Genomic DNA, 15,770 nt, shown 5'->3' with positions numbered 1-15,770 from the left:
CAGTAAATTTAAAAATTTTAATAAATTTGAAGATCTCACTTATTCATAGTCTAGGTAATTTCATGCTGAGTTTCCATTTTATATTTTCAGTGGCTCTGATTTTAAATTTTTTCTATTTTGCTTCTGTACAAAATATATTCCTGTAAATTGCCTCAGATTCTTCATGATATAAGATATGGTATAAACAAATAAGATATGGCATTTCCAAATCCACTGTGTAATATCTGTGCTTAACAAAGACTTACGGAATTAAAATTTTATTTTTCTGAAAAAAAAAAAAAAGGAAGCAGAAGAAGGTGGTTAATTAGATTATCTGATTTCATGCTATCAGTCATTTTTCTCATTTTATTTATGTTGTATGTATTATTAATCTATGATCTAAATAGACTATTTGCCATTATCTTTATTAATAATTGAGAAGCAACCTTATTAAAGTCATAAAAACTTTTCATGAAGTACATTGGGATTTTTGGTTTTTCCTTGTTTTCAGTTGGATGGTTTACTTTCTTTTTGAACACACATTTATATGATGGCTCTATAAAAGATTAAAAAATAACTGTTGAAGTAACTGTAAGTAAAGACTATGAGATAGTAAAAATGTCTACAAAGGGAAGTTATGATACAATCTCTTGAATTTGAATGGAGGTCCTGCTAGATGAGGGTCTATGTCTATGATACTATTTCTATTAATAGTTTCTATTCTTCACTGCTTTTTCCATGATAGTAGGCAACTTGCTTTCTGGATACCATTCATTCAATAAAAATTCACTCAGTATTGCTATATAGGAAACATATGGTAGTTTTAAAGTACTCTACAGAAACATGGAGTTTTTTAAACCCATGAAAGGGTATGGCAATCAGAAGCTACCATTTATTTTGTTGTACAGCACTGAAGACCCATCATTGAAAACAGTCGATTCTCATCTGCAGTACTCATGTTCTGTAAAGTCACTGCAAACACTGAGTTAACAAATACTGAACCACGGGAATACAAGGGTTACTGCAAGTCTCTGCTCATGTATTCTTCAACTCATCAATACATACTCTTGTTTTATGTACATTTCTAAATAAAGACAACACTTCAGCACTATGCCTGGGAATCGTTTCTAACATCAAAACTACCAATAGAAAGCACAAAAATGTGTAGAATGTGGCACTAAATAGACTGGGAAGTCACTTGTTTATGGTATGAGAGCACATTTTATGGTTTAAGAAGGCATAGCATCACTGGAAATGTGCATATAGGGCAAATCAAATTTTTCATCACTCTGCACATGTCCAGGGTAGTACTGTTGAGTGGTGACTCTGAGGTTGCAAATAAATATCAGCAAGCAGACTAATCTGCCAATACAGAATCTGTAAATAAAGAGGACTGACTATATGAGTGAGGACCCACTATATGAGTCACATACTTCATAGTGCAGTCTCGGATCTGACTGCCACCAAAAGAAAGAGATCTGGAAAGTCCTAATAAGTATTATTCAGCTACTATGTAAACTTAAAAGACATTGGACAAAAGTGTTTTAAGAAGTAAGATGTTCAAGGCTTTCACAAGTTGGTATTGTAAAAAATGTTACTTCCTACCTGGTATATTCTAAAAGGGATATAACGAAATCCATTTTCTTCTGCAGGATATTCCATGAGTTTCCGATTGATGGCCCAAAACTGGTCAAATCTGTCTGTAACGATAAATTATTTATTAAAGGTGCATATTATAATTTAATATCTCATATGAAGAGATGAAAACGGTTATTCATCACTCCTCATAGAAATTTCTGAAAGGGCTTTATTTATATATTATTTCTTCTTAAACTTACCTTTCCATAACTAAACATGAAGCAAGATATAAAATTAATTTTTCCTACATTATTGCTCCTTTTTCTTCCTAGATATTTCCATTAGACATTTTTTCTCATAAGAGACACCCTAAACAGATTATGATTACTTAGGGTATCATGGCAAAAAACATCAGGTATTGACGAATGTCTTGATTCCCTTGATCTTATTCCTACTGTCTAAACTATAAAGGCACAGCTTCCAGTGACCTAAAGTTGAATCAGAACTTATTTAAGGAAAAATGACAAACGCTGTACAGGTTAAACAGCAAAAACATAAAATTATAGGACAGGCTTTGAAAGAAATTAAAGCTGACACTTGAGAAATAACTGTCAGTTGAACTTTAATCTCAGGCTGATTAAACAATTCCTTTTTTAAAATGTTAGGCTTGATTTTTAAAAAACAAACTTTATTGATATATAATTCATATACTCTAAAATTCACTGTTTTGAAATATATAACTGTTTTTTTAATACACTGAGTTGCTAACATGTAATTTCAGAACATTTTCATCATTCCCAAAGAAACCCATATCCATTAATAATTATCCCCTCCCCCCATCTGCTAGAAATCACTAATCTCTATTCTACTCCAGACATTTCATATCAATGAAATCATATAATATGTGGTCTTTTGCATCTGTTTTTTGTTTTTTCTCTTACTATGTTTTTAAGGTTTATTCATGTTGTAGCATGAATCAGAACTTCATTTTTATGACCAAATTATATTTCGTTGTATGGAGATATCACACTTTGTTTACCCATTATCAGTTTGTGGACATTTGGGTTGTTTCCACTTTCTGGCTATTATGAATAATGCTACCATGAATATTCACATAGAAGTTTTTATGTGGATGCATATTTTTAATTTTCTTGTATACATTACCTAAGAATGGAATTGCCGAGTTATACAGTAACTGTTTAAGTGCCACATGGTAACTATGTTTGGAGTAATCACCAAACTGTTTTTCAAAGAGGCCACACCATTGTGCATTTCTACCAACAACATATGAAGGTTCTGATGTGTCCACAAACTTGCCAACACGTTATTGTCCATCTTCCTTATTACAGTCATTCTAGTGGATGTGAGGTGGTATCCCCTTATGGTTTTTATTTCCATTTCCCTAATTATGGGCTTTCTAGGTGGCTCAGTGGTTAAAGATCCACCTACCAATGCAGGAGATACAGGTTTGATCCCTGGGCCTGGAAGCTCCCCTAGGGAAGGGAGTAGCAACCCCCTCAAGTATTCTTGCCTGGGAAATCCCATGGACAGGAGTCTGGCAGGCTACAATCCACGGGGCCCACAAAAAAGTCAGACACAACTTGGTGACAACAACAATAAAGCCTAATTATGCTAAGTATACTTTCATTTGTTTACCAGCCATTTACATATTGTCTTTAGAGAAATACCAAATCCTTCATCCTCTTTTTAATTGGTTATCTTTTTGTTGTAGAATATTTTAAGAGTTCTCTACGAATTCTGGATATAAGCCCCTTATCTGATAAATAATTTACAACTATTTTTCCCATTCTGTGTTGTTTTTTTAACACCTTGAACTCACCCAGAATTCTACATTAAGATATTTTTTATATATAGAAATTCATCTCAGAATTAAGTCTCTGTAAAGTACATGAATACTCCAGAATTTCAGAAAAGCCTGTATTAAAGCATATTCTCTACTACTAGACTCATCTCAACCCAATTTACTGGATATCTATTCATACTGCTTGAACCATAACAGTTATACGTAAAAAACAAAATTTAGTTGTTTCTTCTTATAGCCCTGTCCTAGATGACTGTGGACAGCCTCTAGGCCTTCTCTATTCTCATTTTTAATCCCGATCTGAGGAAGGCTCATATTACAATAGAACTGGTAGCATAGGGAATTTAGAACCCAGTCAGTCCAGGGCAATTTCACAGACGACAACTAAGGTCCGGCCTGTTATGAGTTTAGTTAAGAACCAAAACCAGACTCTTGGTCTTCTGATTCAAAGCCCACAACCGTTTCAATAGTTGGAACCACAAAACTTCATCTTAATGCTAAGAGTAGCTCCTTTAACCACAGTCGTCTCATATATGAATCAATCATTCATTCAGTATCTTTTAAAAATTATTTTTCTACTATCAAATATCAAACAAGAATGTGATAACTAAATAAAGTGATTCTTAATGCACTGCTGAAATTTTACTACTGCTTCATCATTAAATCCCATGAACGGAGGAGCCTGGTGGGCTGCAGTCCATGGGGTCGCTAAGAGTCGGACACGACAGAGCGACTTCACTTTCACTTTTCACTTTCATGCACTGGAGAAGGAAATGGCAACCCACTACAGTGTTCTTGCCTGGAAAATCCCGGGGACAGGGGAGCCTCGTGGCTGCCATCTATGGAGTTGCACAGAGTTGGACACGACTGAAGTGACTTAGCAGCAGCAGCAGCATCATTAAATCTCTAGCACCTACTACAGTGCATGCTTAACATATGCTCTTGAATGAATAACAGAATACTAAATACATGATTATTCATTAAAAATTTCTGGATTCTAATCCTAGACCTCCAACAAAATAGCTAGATGATTCAGTTCAGTTCAGTCGCTCAGTTGTGTCCGACTCTTTGCAACCTCATGGACTGCATGCAACACTCCAGGCCTCCCTGTCCATCACTAACTCCCAGAGTTTACTCAAACTCATGTCCACTGAGTCCGTGATGCCATCCATCTCATCCTCTGTCATCTCCTTCTCCTCCTGCCTTCAATCTTTCCCAGCATCAGGGTCTTTTCCAATGAGTCAATTCTTCGCATTAAGTAGCCAAAGTATTGGAGTTTCAGCTTCAGCAGCAGTCCTTCCAATGAATATTCAGGACTGATCTCCTTTAGGATGGACTGGCTGGATCTCCTTGCAGTCCAATGGACTCTCAAGAGTCCTCTCCAACACCACAGTTCAAAAGCATCAATTCTTCGGCACTCAGCTTTCACATCCATACATGACTACTGGAAAAACCATAGCTTTGACTAGACGGACCTTTGTTGGCAAAGTAATGTCTCTGTTTTTGAATATGCTATCTAGGTTGGTCATAACTTTCCTTCCAAGGGGTAAGTGTCTTTTAATTTCATGGCTGCAATCACCATCTGCAGTGATTTTTGGAGCCCCAAAAAATAAAGTCTGCCACTGTCCCCACTGTTTCCCCATCTTTTGCCATGAAGTGATGAGACCAGACACCATGATCTTAGTTTTCTGAATGTTGAGCTTTAAGCCAACTTTTTCACTCTCCTCTTTCACTTTCATCAAGAGGCTCTTTAGTTCTTCGCTTTCTGCCATTCAGGTGGTGTCATCTACATACTTGAGGTTATTTCTCCCAGCAATCTTAATTCCAGCTTGTGCTTCCTCCAGCCCAGCGTTTCTCATGATGTACTCTGCATCTAAGTTAAATAAGCAGGGTGACAATATACAGCCTTGACGTACTCCTTTTCCTATTCGGAACTAGTTTATTGTTCTATGTCCAGTTCTAAGTGTTGCTTCCTGACCTACATATGGATTTCTCAGGAGGCAGGTCAGATGGTCTGGTATTCCCATCTCTTTCAGAATTTTCCACAGTTTGTTGTGATCCACACAGTCAAAGGCTTTGGCATAGTCAATAAAGCAGAAAGAGATGTTTTTCTGGAACTTTCTTGCTTTTTCAATGATCCAATGGATGTTGGCAATTTCATCTCTGGTTCCTCTGCCTTTTCTAAATCCAGCTTGAACGTGTGGAGTCCACGGTTCATGTACTGTTGAAACCTGGCTTGGAGAATTTTGAGCATTATTTTACTAGCGTGTGGAATAAGTGCAATTGTGCAGTAGTTTGAGCATTGTTTGGCATTGCCTTTCTTTGGGATTAGGATGAAAACTGACCTTTCCAGCTAGGGGACTAGAACTATACCAACTGAAAACTCTGTCCTAATTCACTTACAGATGAAATAAAGAGAGTCAGACTAAACAGTTCTAATAACTTTTCTAAAAGTAAAATTTTGTAATTATTTAAGACAACCTCCTTATTAAAATAAAACATTTAAGAAGCACAAGCAAATCTTTATTAATGAAAGATATATACTGTTTCTAATAGAGAGGGGGAAATGAGCTAAAGGAGTGGTCCTTAAGCAGGGAAGGTTTTGCTCCCCTTGGGTTTGGGGATATTTTTGGATGTCACCAATATATGTGCATGTTACTAACATCTAGTGGGTGCTGCTAAACATACTATAATGCATAGGACAAAGCTTCCACAACCAAGAATTATCTGACTCAAAATGTCAATAGGGCTAAAGGAAGGAAAGCAAACACAAATAAGAAGTACAGAAAAATAGTAAAAAGCTTTCACATACCTGTATCGCAAAAAAGTAAACTGGAAAAAGAGACATTACTATGCACATTATCAATTTACTCTCAGCTCCAAATCTGGCTTTCAATATATACACTGGCATAATGGACACAATTTCTCTAAGCATCTCTAGGTTCGAACCATGGATCAGGAAGATCCCTTGGAGAAGGGCATGGCAACCCACGCCAGTATTCTTACCTGGAGAATTTCATGAACAGAGGAGCCTGGTGGGCTACAGTCCATGGGGTCACAAAGAGTCAGACATGACCAAGTGACTAACAGACACACCACCGTGACAATCACATTAAGCTCTCTCAGTAGAGTACTGGAAGGACACTGCAGGAGAAAGCGGCTCCTTCTGCGTCTGTACACTGTAGTCCCCTACCCCATATCACTGCCCTGCTTTCCTCTGCAGGCCTGGGTGGGTGGCTGACCTAGTTTCCCACAGCCGCCACTCCCTCTGCTTGCCCGTGCCACTTGCTGCTGGTGGCCCACACTCCAGGTTTTCCTGATTTCCCAGCAACTGCAGACCTGCTCCAGCCTGGCAAAGCAGAGACTTTCTCTATGAATCCAATGTGCTGGAATATACCTTCTCTAATGATTTCGAAACCCAGCCCTGGGAAGGGGCTCCTGCTAAGTGTGACCTTCCTCTTTAGCCCTAGGGTACCAGGTCTGATTTTTTTTATATATCCAGTTACTCTTTTATCAGAGCTTAATAGTTCTGTATATAAAACAATCTATTCAACTCTTTGTGTGGTTTCTATCTCCTGACTGAACCTAGTCTGATACAACTATGTTTAAAAGGAATAAAGACATAATAAAGGATCTGTATTAATTTATATTAGCTTAATTGTCTTATAAAAATAATGTTCTTATATAAGATTAGCATTTCCTCAATAACACTGAAAACATCCTAACCAAAAATAATCTAACTTTTCTAAGTCAAAGTTATTAACAGAAAACATACAAATAGAAGAAATTAAAAGAAAATCAGTGCTGAGTTTAAGTATATAACCAAATGTCTTTCACACTGGGTTTTGTAATAGTAGGATCTCTTCTAACCCCTAGCCAATAATTAAATAAAACTGGAGTAAGGATGTACTGTTAAATTCCTACATGTTAATGAACCAAGTACATATTAATTTGTTACCAAGCAGTTACTGGTGGCTCAGAGGTTAAATCATCTGCCTCCAATGCGGGAGACCCGGGTTTGATCCCCGGGACAGGAAGATCCCCTGGAGAAGGAAATGGTAACCCACTCCACTATTCTTGCCTGAAGAATCCCATGGACAGAGGAACCTGGTAGGCTACAGTCAACGGGGTTGAAAAGAGCCAGACATGACTGAGCGACTTCACTTCACTTCAAGTACTCTGAATACTGCAACTGAGTTATTACTGGCTATGAAAACTGAACCTACAAGTAAAAGAAGCTCAGTGGTCTTTAGCTACTCATTTTTTTAAACAGTAAATTTAGGTAAATGCACATCTATTTCAATAGTTTTCAAACTAGTTCTAATTCTAAAGCAAAACAAACAACTAAGTATTGACAGAAGAAAATTAAAACTAGCAGTCACTTAGCTTATCCAAAGAAAAGCAGAAAAGAAGGTAACTCACACACTTCTCGCCAGAGTTATTACAAATACGACTGCTAAGTTGGTTTCTGTATTTTAAATTTAACAATCATTTAGGATGGCTACCCAATCGACAATCACAAAATTGAAGGCCTGTGCTACAGAATGTCAATCTAATTTTTTAAAGATATTAAAAATAGAATTTCTCGGAACTCTGGTGGCAACCAATTTTTTTTTCCACTCGCTGATGAATTAAGCTTTTATTTTAGTCTTGGAAATTTTAAAAAATCCAGAAAAAAAATTAAAACCAAGATCTTTCTAAGCAGCACAGAAATAAATTGATTAATTTGTATGCTTCGTTCCTCACAGGGAAAAAGCTGCAGAAAAAAGTGGCAATTTTAAAGGATGTATCTGTTTTTCCACTTAAGCTTTATTAAGAACTCAAGGCAAATAATATTTTAATATTTAAATGCCACGAATAACCTATTTATTTACAAGATCCCATGGGAGACATGGAGGTCCTCTAAAGGACAGCACCCCAGCCTCAATTCAGCACTGTGGTATTGCTGGCTGAGACAGAACCAAAGGTAAGGGCTGAAATGGCCCCCACATGCATACCATTCCACTTTCTGCTCTTCAAGTCTTGATGTCACAAAGAACAGATTTACAACACCCTAAATAAGTGTCAGATCTTGACGGCTCATAAAACACAGGCTTTGAGCTTTTCTTGGAAGAGAAAAGCAAATGGTTGAAAATTACTGCTGAAGGGAACTCATTTCTCAGAAAATTATGGATTTATCAACAGTATTATTCAAATCAATACTACAAGCGGCCAAATAGATGTAGTGTTTTGACCAGAGGCTTTCAAGCTTTGCAACAGAAAGCATATCCAAGTATAGATCTATTTGAATTAATTTTGTCACCTGTGTGTGTGTGTGTTAGTTGCTCAGTTCTATCTGACTCTTTGTGACCCCATGGACTATAGCCCACCAGGCTCCTCTGTCCGTGGGGATTTTCCAGCCAAGAATATTGGAATGGGTTGCCATTCCATTCTCCAGGGGATTTTCCTGACCCAGGGATCAAACCCAGGTCTCCTGCATTGCCAGGTGGATTCTTTACTGTCTGAGCCACCAGGGAAGCCCAGTTTCTTCACATTGTAATATGGTAAACATCTTTATGAAAAAAAATCAGAGGGCAAAAAAATCCATGTGTTAAATGAGTGACCTGTATCCTCAAACTCATTTGTCCTTTGAGTCACATATTAATAGCACAGTCAGGCTGACCAACTGATGGCATCGCCAACTCGATGGACATGAGTTTGACCAAGCTCCAGGAGTTGATGGACAGGGAAGCATAGCGAGCTGTAGTCCACGGGGTTGCAAAGAGTCAGACACAACTGAGCAACTGAACTGGACTGACAGGCTGACTCAGGGAGGGAGCATCTATACACTGCAGCACGTCCACTGGTGCTCAGATGCCGCTCAACAGAGCCACACCCACACATTTCCATGAGGCCTTCTGTCTGAGGCTTTAAGTTACTGAGATATATCTGGCGGGGAGCCCCTAATCAAAACAAAGAAGCCCTGAAAACTCTTCGAGGACCCCTGAAAATTCATCCTGAAGACAGAAGCAGGCTGGCCTTTGTAATGAGGCTGAGAGGAGAACCAATCCTTAAAGCCAGTCCTTAATTCTGTTCATAAACACTCATCTTGGCAGCAGGACTGTACTCTGGGCAATCTGCTGTTGGAACTAATCAAAAGAGCAATAAAATCTGAATCTGAGGAAATTTGTGACCTGGCCTATCACTGTCTCAGAATAAACTGAGAGAAGACATTTCTAGTAGTTTTCCCTTCTCCACTGGGGATATGTCCCAAGACCTTCAGTGGACACCTGAAACGGTGGACAGCACTACATATCCATGAGTCCCATATGTACTATGTTTTTTTCCTGTACCTACACACTCATAATAAAGATTAATTTATAAATTAGGCACAGTAAGAGACCATCTAGCTGCCAGCATCACTAACAATTTGGGACCATCATTAAGTGAAATAGGGTTACCTGAACACAAGCACCGCAATCCCAATACGGCTGATGTGATAATGGTGACGGATACTACGAGACTCATGGGAGGGTAGAATGCATAGTGTGGATACGCTGGAACCATCCCTTACACCTCACATGCTGAAGTCAGATAGCGACACTTCACCATGCTGCTCAGGGCAGCACACAATTTAAAACTGATGAATAGTTTATTTCTGGAATTTTTCATTTAATATTTTCAGATCACGTATGCCCACAGGAAACTGAAACTGTGAAAACAAAACCATGAATAAGGAGGGACTACCATACCCCTTTGCCCTAAAAAAGAAGTGCTATTAAAAAAAAGCCAATTACTGGGATTGGCTCTTGGAATAAAGATGTTGTAACTCGCAGTCTACAAAACTGGCATCAAGGAGAGGAATCAATATATATTTTCACATTGTAATCCTCTCTATATTCACTGCGACAACTTTTACCTAAATCACTATCATCTCTCATCTGAACCATTGTGACAGCCTCCTAACTGGTCTCCGCTCTTCTACTTGCATCCCCCAAACAGATCCAGAATGCACTTCTCATACAAATCAAATCATGTCATGAATGAATAAACTTCCAAACATTTTTCTAAGGGACCACAAGGAATAATGCTTTATAATATACTTCAACAATATGATTATTGGAAGCTAAGTACCAGAATTGTCATTAAAAAGAAAGAATCCATTGCATCTCCTTACTGGCTCTGAATGGGGCAGACTGCATCCCACTCAGAACTGCATGCAGGCAACCAACACGTTGCTGCGGATAAAATACTTCCTGCCCAGGAAGTGCGTTTCTTTCGGCCCGCTCCCACCCCCTAGGAATGCAACGGTTTCTGCATCTCTCTGAGACCTCACTGTCTATCAATCTGCTTACTGACTAAAGCCCCAAATCATGCTACTTTTCTGTCTCCGGAAAGCACCAAGCTTCTTCCCATGTCACAGTTAGAGGCTAGGAATCCTCACTTTTCTCATCTTCACAGAGCTGCTTCTTTCTCACCATTCAAGTCTCATTGGAAGTGTCGCCTCCTCAGGGAAGACTTTCCTTATAATTAATTCTAGCTAAAGTATTTTTTTATTTTCTTCTAAACATGTCTCTGTCCCCCAACTAAAATGTAAGTTCTATGAGGGCAAGGCCTTTGTCTTCAGCCCTAGAAAATTCCTGGCACAACGGACATGCTCAGTGAATGTTTGCTAAATGATTAAACAACCAAATACATGACTGACTTCGATAATGTGGAGCAACAAAAAGAAGGCACCGCAAGTGCGGCAGAGCACAATGGGAAAGCAGACGCTGTGGAGCCACACCGCCTGGGTCTGCTTTCTGGCTCTGCCACTTAATAGCTAGGCAAGTTGAGAACACTTTAAAACTTGTGTACCAATTTCTTCATTTGTAAAATGAAGATATTATTAACAGTATTTGTAGAGTCACTGGAAGGAATAATGAGTTCATATGTACCAAATACTGAGAACGGTACTTGGCACAAAGTCAGTGCTACGTTAAGCATTTTGTCTCTTAGGCTTCTCAACAAGAGAAGACACCAAGCCCCTATACATAGATTCAGTAACAAGGTAAGTGAAGGGTCAAAACCAGTATGAAAAAGTGGTTCTGCCAAAACCCCATCATCACAAGATTGCTGGAGTGTTCAGCCTGGCTCACAACCAGGGAGTCTGCAACATTCACATGAAATTCTATGTGAATGTTGCCTCTGTAAGTTATGCAACTGAGGGCCTTTGTTAGCCACAGTGGGAAGAGTAAGAGCCATAATGCAACCCAGCTGTAACCCTCTACAACACTGGATTCCTTTTATAGCCCCTTCACTCCCTCCAACCCTTTCAACTACCCTGTAAGGCCCTATCTTCTCACTCTATGGGAACAACTTAATTGCCATTTACCTGCCATCAATTTCCAATGCATCAATCTCCAGTCATATCAAGAAACAGTGGCGGGAGCAGGACAGGTGGTCCAAGAACATCCAAGTGGTCCTCCAGTCTTGGCAGGCTGGAATGAATTCCACCTCTGCTAACTTTACCATCTAATAACCATTCCTTCTCCATCCCTCTCTCTCCTAATACGTCTTAAAATATTAGGGGAGAGGAGATAAGCATGATGAAAAAAAAAAAAAGGTTTCTTGTTAATCTAGGTAGACAAGAGGCTCATAGTTATATACTCTATACCACAGGTCTATAAATGGAACCAGTCCAAACTAGTTACTGTATAAATGGTTTAAGAAATACTGCTGGAAACTTAAAAAAAAAACTAATCTTACTAAGTATTGAAAAAGTCAGAGTTGTAAATTTTAATTTCAACATCATCAATCAGTAAACCATAACTGCAAGTTACATCATCTTTAACGTGTTCCAAGAAACAATCCCAGTAACAGACTATTTTTAACAGACATAATTCAATTACTGTATTCTAACCAATTAAGAAACATTTACTTCAAATTCATTTTCAAACAGGGCCAATAACAACATAAAAAGGATTCAAAATTCAAAAATTTCATAATGTAAAAAAAAAACCCAACTTATTCTGTGTGCTCAAGTTAGAAATTAAAAAAGGGAAGAATGATCTTCAATTATATTCAAGTCTTCACTAACTCTAAAAGACAATTTTTAAAGTAGCTTGTTTTCCAAAAAGAGATTTACAGAGCTATAGCAGAGCGGTAGGCCAAGACTAATTAACGAAATGTACACCTGCATGAATCACCTATAGACTGGTAAACAGATTACCTTTCAAAATGACTATAAAATAAGAAGGTACTTTTTCTCTCAGGCTGAATCACAGTTTATCACTTTCCCAAATTGAGACAGCCTGAAACAACTTTAACTTGTTACCAAGCCCATTTTCACTTCATCAGAGCACTCCAAAATCGTAAGACAAAAATAAAAATCTATTTTGATTTTTGAAAGACCAACAGAGTAAAGATACTCCATTATACTCACTATATCTTTGTAATGTTTATTATGCAGGATATTCTCTTTATTCTAACACAAATTCCTCATGCTTCTGATAAGAGACTGTAAATGAGAAAATTTTATTAATAATTACTCATAGACAAATAAGGAAAGGTTAAAAAGGTGGGGGGGGCCACCAGTGGTCACTGGGGATGCAATATACAATGCAACACCTCTTATTTTTAGCGGCCTACCTGAATCACTCAAGGAGCTTTTAAAAAAATACTAATACCAAGGTCTCACTCCAGATTCCCTGGAACTGTACTTACTGTAAACTCCCAGATGATTCTAATATGCAGCCAGAGTTAACAGCCTCCAGATGTAATAGGAAAACTTTTGGATTGAAAGATCTAGGATCAAATCCTGGTCCCATTTCTTACTAGCTGTGTAAGCTCATCTTCTCATTTTAAAAGTTGATCGTGTTTATCTAATTCTTGTGAAGAATCACTAAGAATGCTTGGAACATCACAGGAATTCAGTAAATGTAATATAATTCCAGGTAAATTCTGTTCTATTTCAAATCCATTACATCTGTCCAAGACAGCGACATGAAAAATATCTTTTTAAAAGAAGTGCCGGGACTTCCCTGGTGGTACAGTGGATAAGAATCCGCCCCTCAATGCAGGAGACACGAGAAGATTCCATACACGGTGAGGCAACTAAGCCCACGGGCCACAACTATTGAGCCCGCACACTCTAGGGCTCCCAACTACTGAGCCTGTGTGCGGCAATTACTGAAGCCCACACACCTAGAGCCCACACTCTGCCACAGGAGAAGCCACTGAAGTAAGAAACCCTCAAAGAACACCAGAACTAAAGAAAGCCCGAACAGCAAGGAAGATCCGCTGCAAAAAATAGTAGTTAAAAAAGAAAACAAAAAAAAAAGCCCCGTTTGCAAGGAGTTCATATTATGAATCTCTAGTTTAACTCTAGGCAAGAAAGAGAAAAGGAAAACACTGACAGAAGTAACAGTGTACTCAATCAAGTTTTTACTTTGTCAGATGTGTGTTGAGTGAAATCTACCAAACATTTATTTACCCCTATTATGTACCTAATTGAGTACTGGGAGATGTAGAGAATAAAAACAAAAAATAAAACAAGTACACAGAATCTTCCCTTTACTTAATATGTAGGGGGGAAGTCACTGACATACATAAAGTTATCACAATTTCTAATAGGTCTGACAGTCTGACTGGTCCTTTATCAGGTATTAGTACCGCTTGACGGAGAAGGCGATGGCACCTCACTCCAGTACTCTTGCCTGGAAAATCCCATGGATGGAGGAGCCTGGTAGGCTGTAGTCCATGGGGTCGTGAAGGGTCGGACATGACTGAGCGACTTCACTTTCACTTTTCACTTTCATGCATTGGAGAAGGAAATGGCAACCCACTCCAGTGTTCTTGCCTGGAGACTCCCAGGGATGCAGGAGCCTGGTGGACTGCCATCTATGGGGTTGCACAGAGTCGGACACGACTGAAGCAACTTAGCAGCAGCAGCAGCAGTAGTGCTTGATGGTTCAAGTCCCCCCCACCCTCTTCTTTTCTAATTTAGATGACCAAGTGAGAGATGCTTAAGTAAGAAGCATGTCAGAAGTTAGGCTGATAAAGAAGTGGAAAATAACTCAAGTGATGCTAGAATGAAAAGTCAGGGGTTCTTATTATAGCAGAACCTCAGAGATCATATTAATAACACATCTGAACAGAATTTAACTGTTCTTTTAAAACCCTAAATGAATTTTATGCTTTCAAAGCAACTTACTGAGGGAAACTGGGGCTCAAAGCAGGTAAATAAATGGCTTGAGGTCACTGGGCCAGCAGACTCAGGGATGCTACCATATCACAAAAATTTCAGTTACATTTCTATAAATAAAAACACTGCTTGTTTGTTAAAACTCCAGGTTGAGTCAATTCAATGACGCATGATTAACAGGAATCTGAGAAACTATTAATGAATAGAAAGTTCATATTATCAAAAACTCCTGAGTCCTGTACTTCAAAATTCATGGGTAGTGCCAGGTATAATAGTTAGCCAGATTTCATCTTTGATAGTTACATATTACGAACTGAACTTAGCAGCAGCTGCTACAGAAATAAATATTTAATATTTACTTCAACGTGTACGAGGGGCTTCCCTCATAGGTCAGCTGGTAAAGAATCCGCCAGCAATGCAGGAGACTCCAGTTCGATTCCTGGGTCAGGAAGATCTGCTAGAGAAGGGATAGACTACCTACTCCAGTATTCTTGGGTTTCCCTTGTAGCTCAGTTGGTAAAGAATCTGCCTGCAATGTGGGAGACCTGGGTTCAATCCCTGGGTTGGGAAGATTCCCTGGGAGAAGGGAAAGGCTGCCCACTGCAGTATTCCTGGCCTGGAGAATTCCATGGACTGTATAGTCCATGGGGTCTCAGAGAGTCAGATGTAACTTTCACTTTCACTCAACATCTACATTAAGGCATTATTTTTCAATGAGAACGAGGAAAAAAATGCAACAGGATAAAATTGAAAGCATCACTCAATTAGGAACTACCTCTTAAAAGCAGACAAGGACAATAATGAGTAAAACTGCAAAATTCAAGCATGGTTTAAGTTTCATCTACTAGGATTATTCAGGTGGCATTTACTACAAAGTTTATTTATTATAACAACTCATTCAATGTCAAAACAAAGTTGATTTATAAAATTATACACATACCTCAAAAAATAGGGCCCACTCAATATTTTATAAACTACTTTATTACTTCCTATAGTGAATTTATTTTAGACTAAATACTATTATTTTAAATGTATTAAATAGCTTTTAGTAATAAGTGATATATACAATGTATTCTAAAAGCTCATCAAGATGTCTAAGAATTTCAGTAGAAACAAGAATAAAGTTATTAATGTTTGAAATGATTCTATGAGTGTTTCTCAACTCATTCATTTACAATTCAAATATCTGAATCCCACAGAGTATTATTCTCAGAGAAATATAACATC

General features: G+C 38.3%; 1 protein-coding gene across 1 annotated transcript in view; it reads right to left on the bottom strand.

The window, feature by feature from the left end:
• ATG5 (autophagy related 5) overlaps positions 1-15,770 on the bottom strand; it is a 114,553-nt gene that overhangs the window by 43,163 nt on the left and 55,620 nt on the right. Inside the window, exon 6 of the mRNA XM_052646030.1 lies at positions 1,585-1,679. Within this exon, the coding sequence (XP_052501990.1) occupies positions 1,585-1,679 (95 nt within the window). The remainder of the gene's footprint in view (positions 1-1,584; positions 1,680-15,770) is intronic.

Source organism: Budorcas taxicolor, chromosome 9, assembly GCF_023091745.1.
Source record: "Budorcas taxicolor isolate Tak-1 chromosome 9, Takin1.1, whole genome shotgun sequence".
In the NCBI taxonomy this organism is placed as follows: domain Eukaryota; kingdom Metazoa; phylum Chordata; class Mammalia; order Artiodactyla; family Bovidae; genus Budorcas; species Budorcas taxicolor.
Note: the sequence above shows the minus strand (reverse complement) of the source record. Positions and strands in the feature narration are given on the sequence as shown.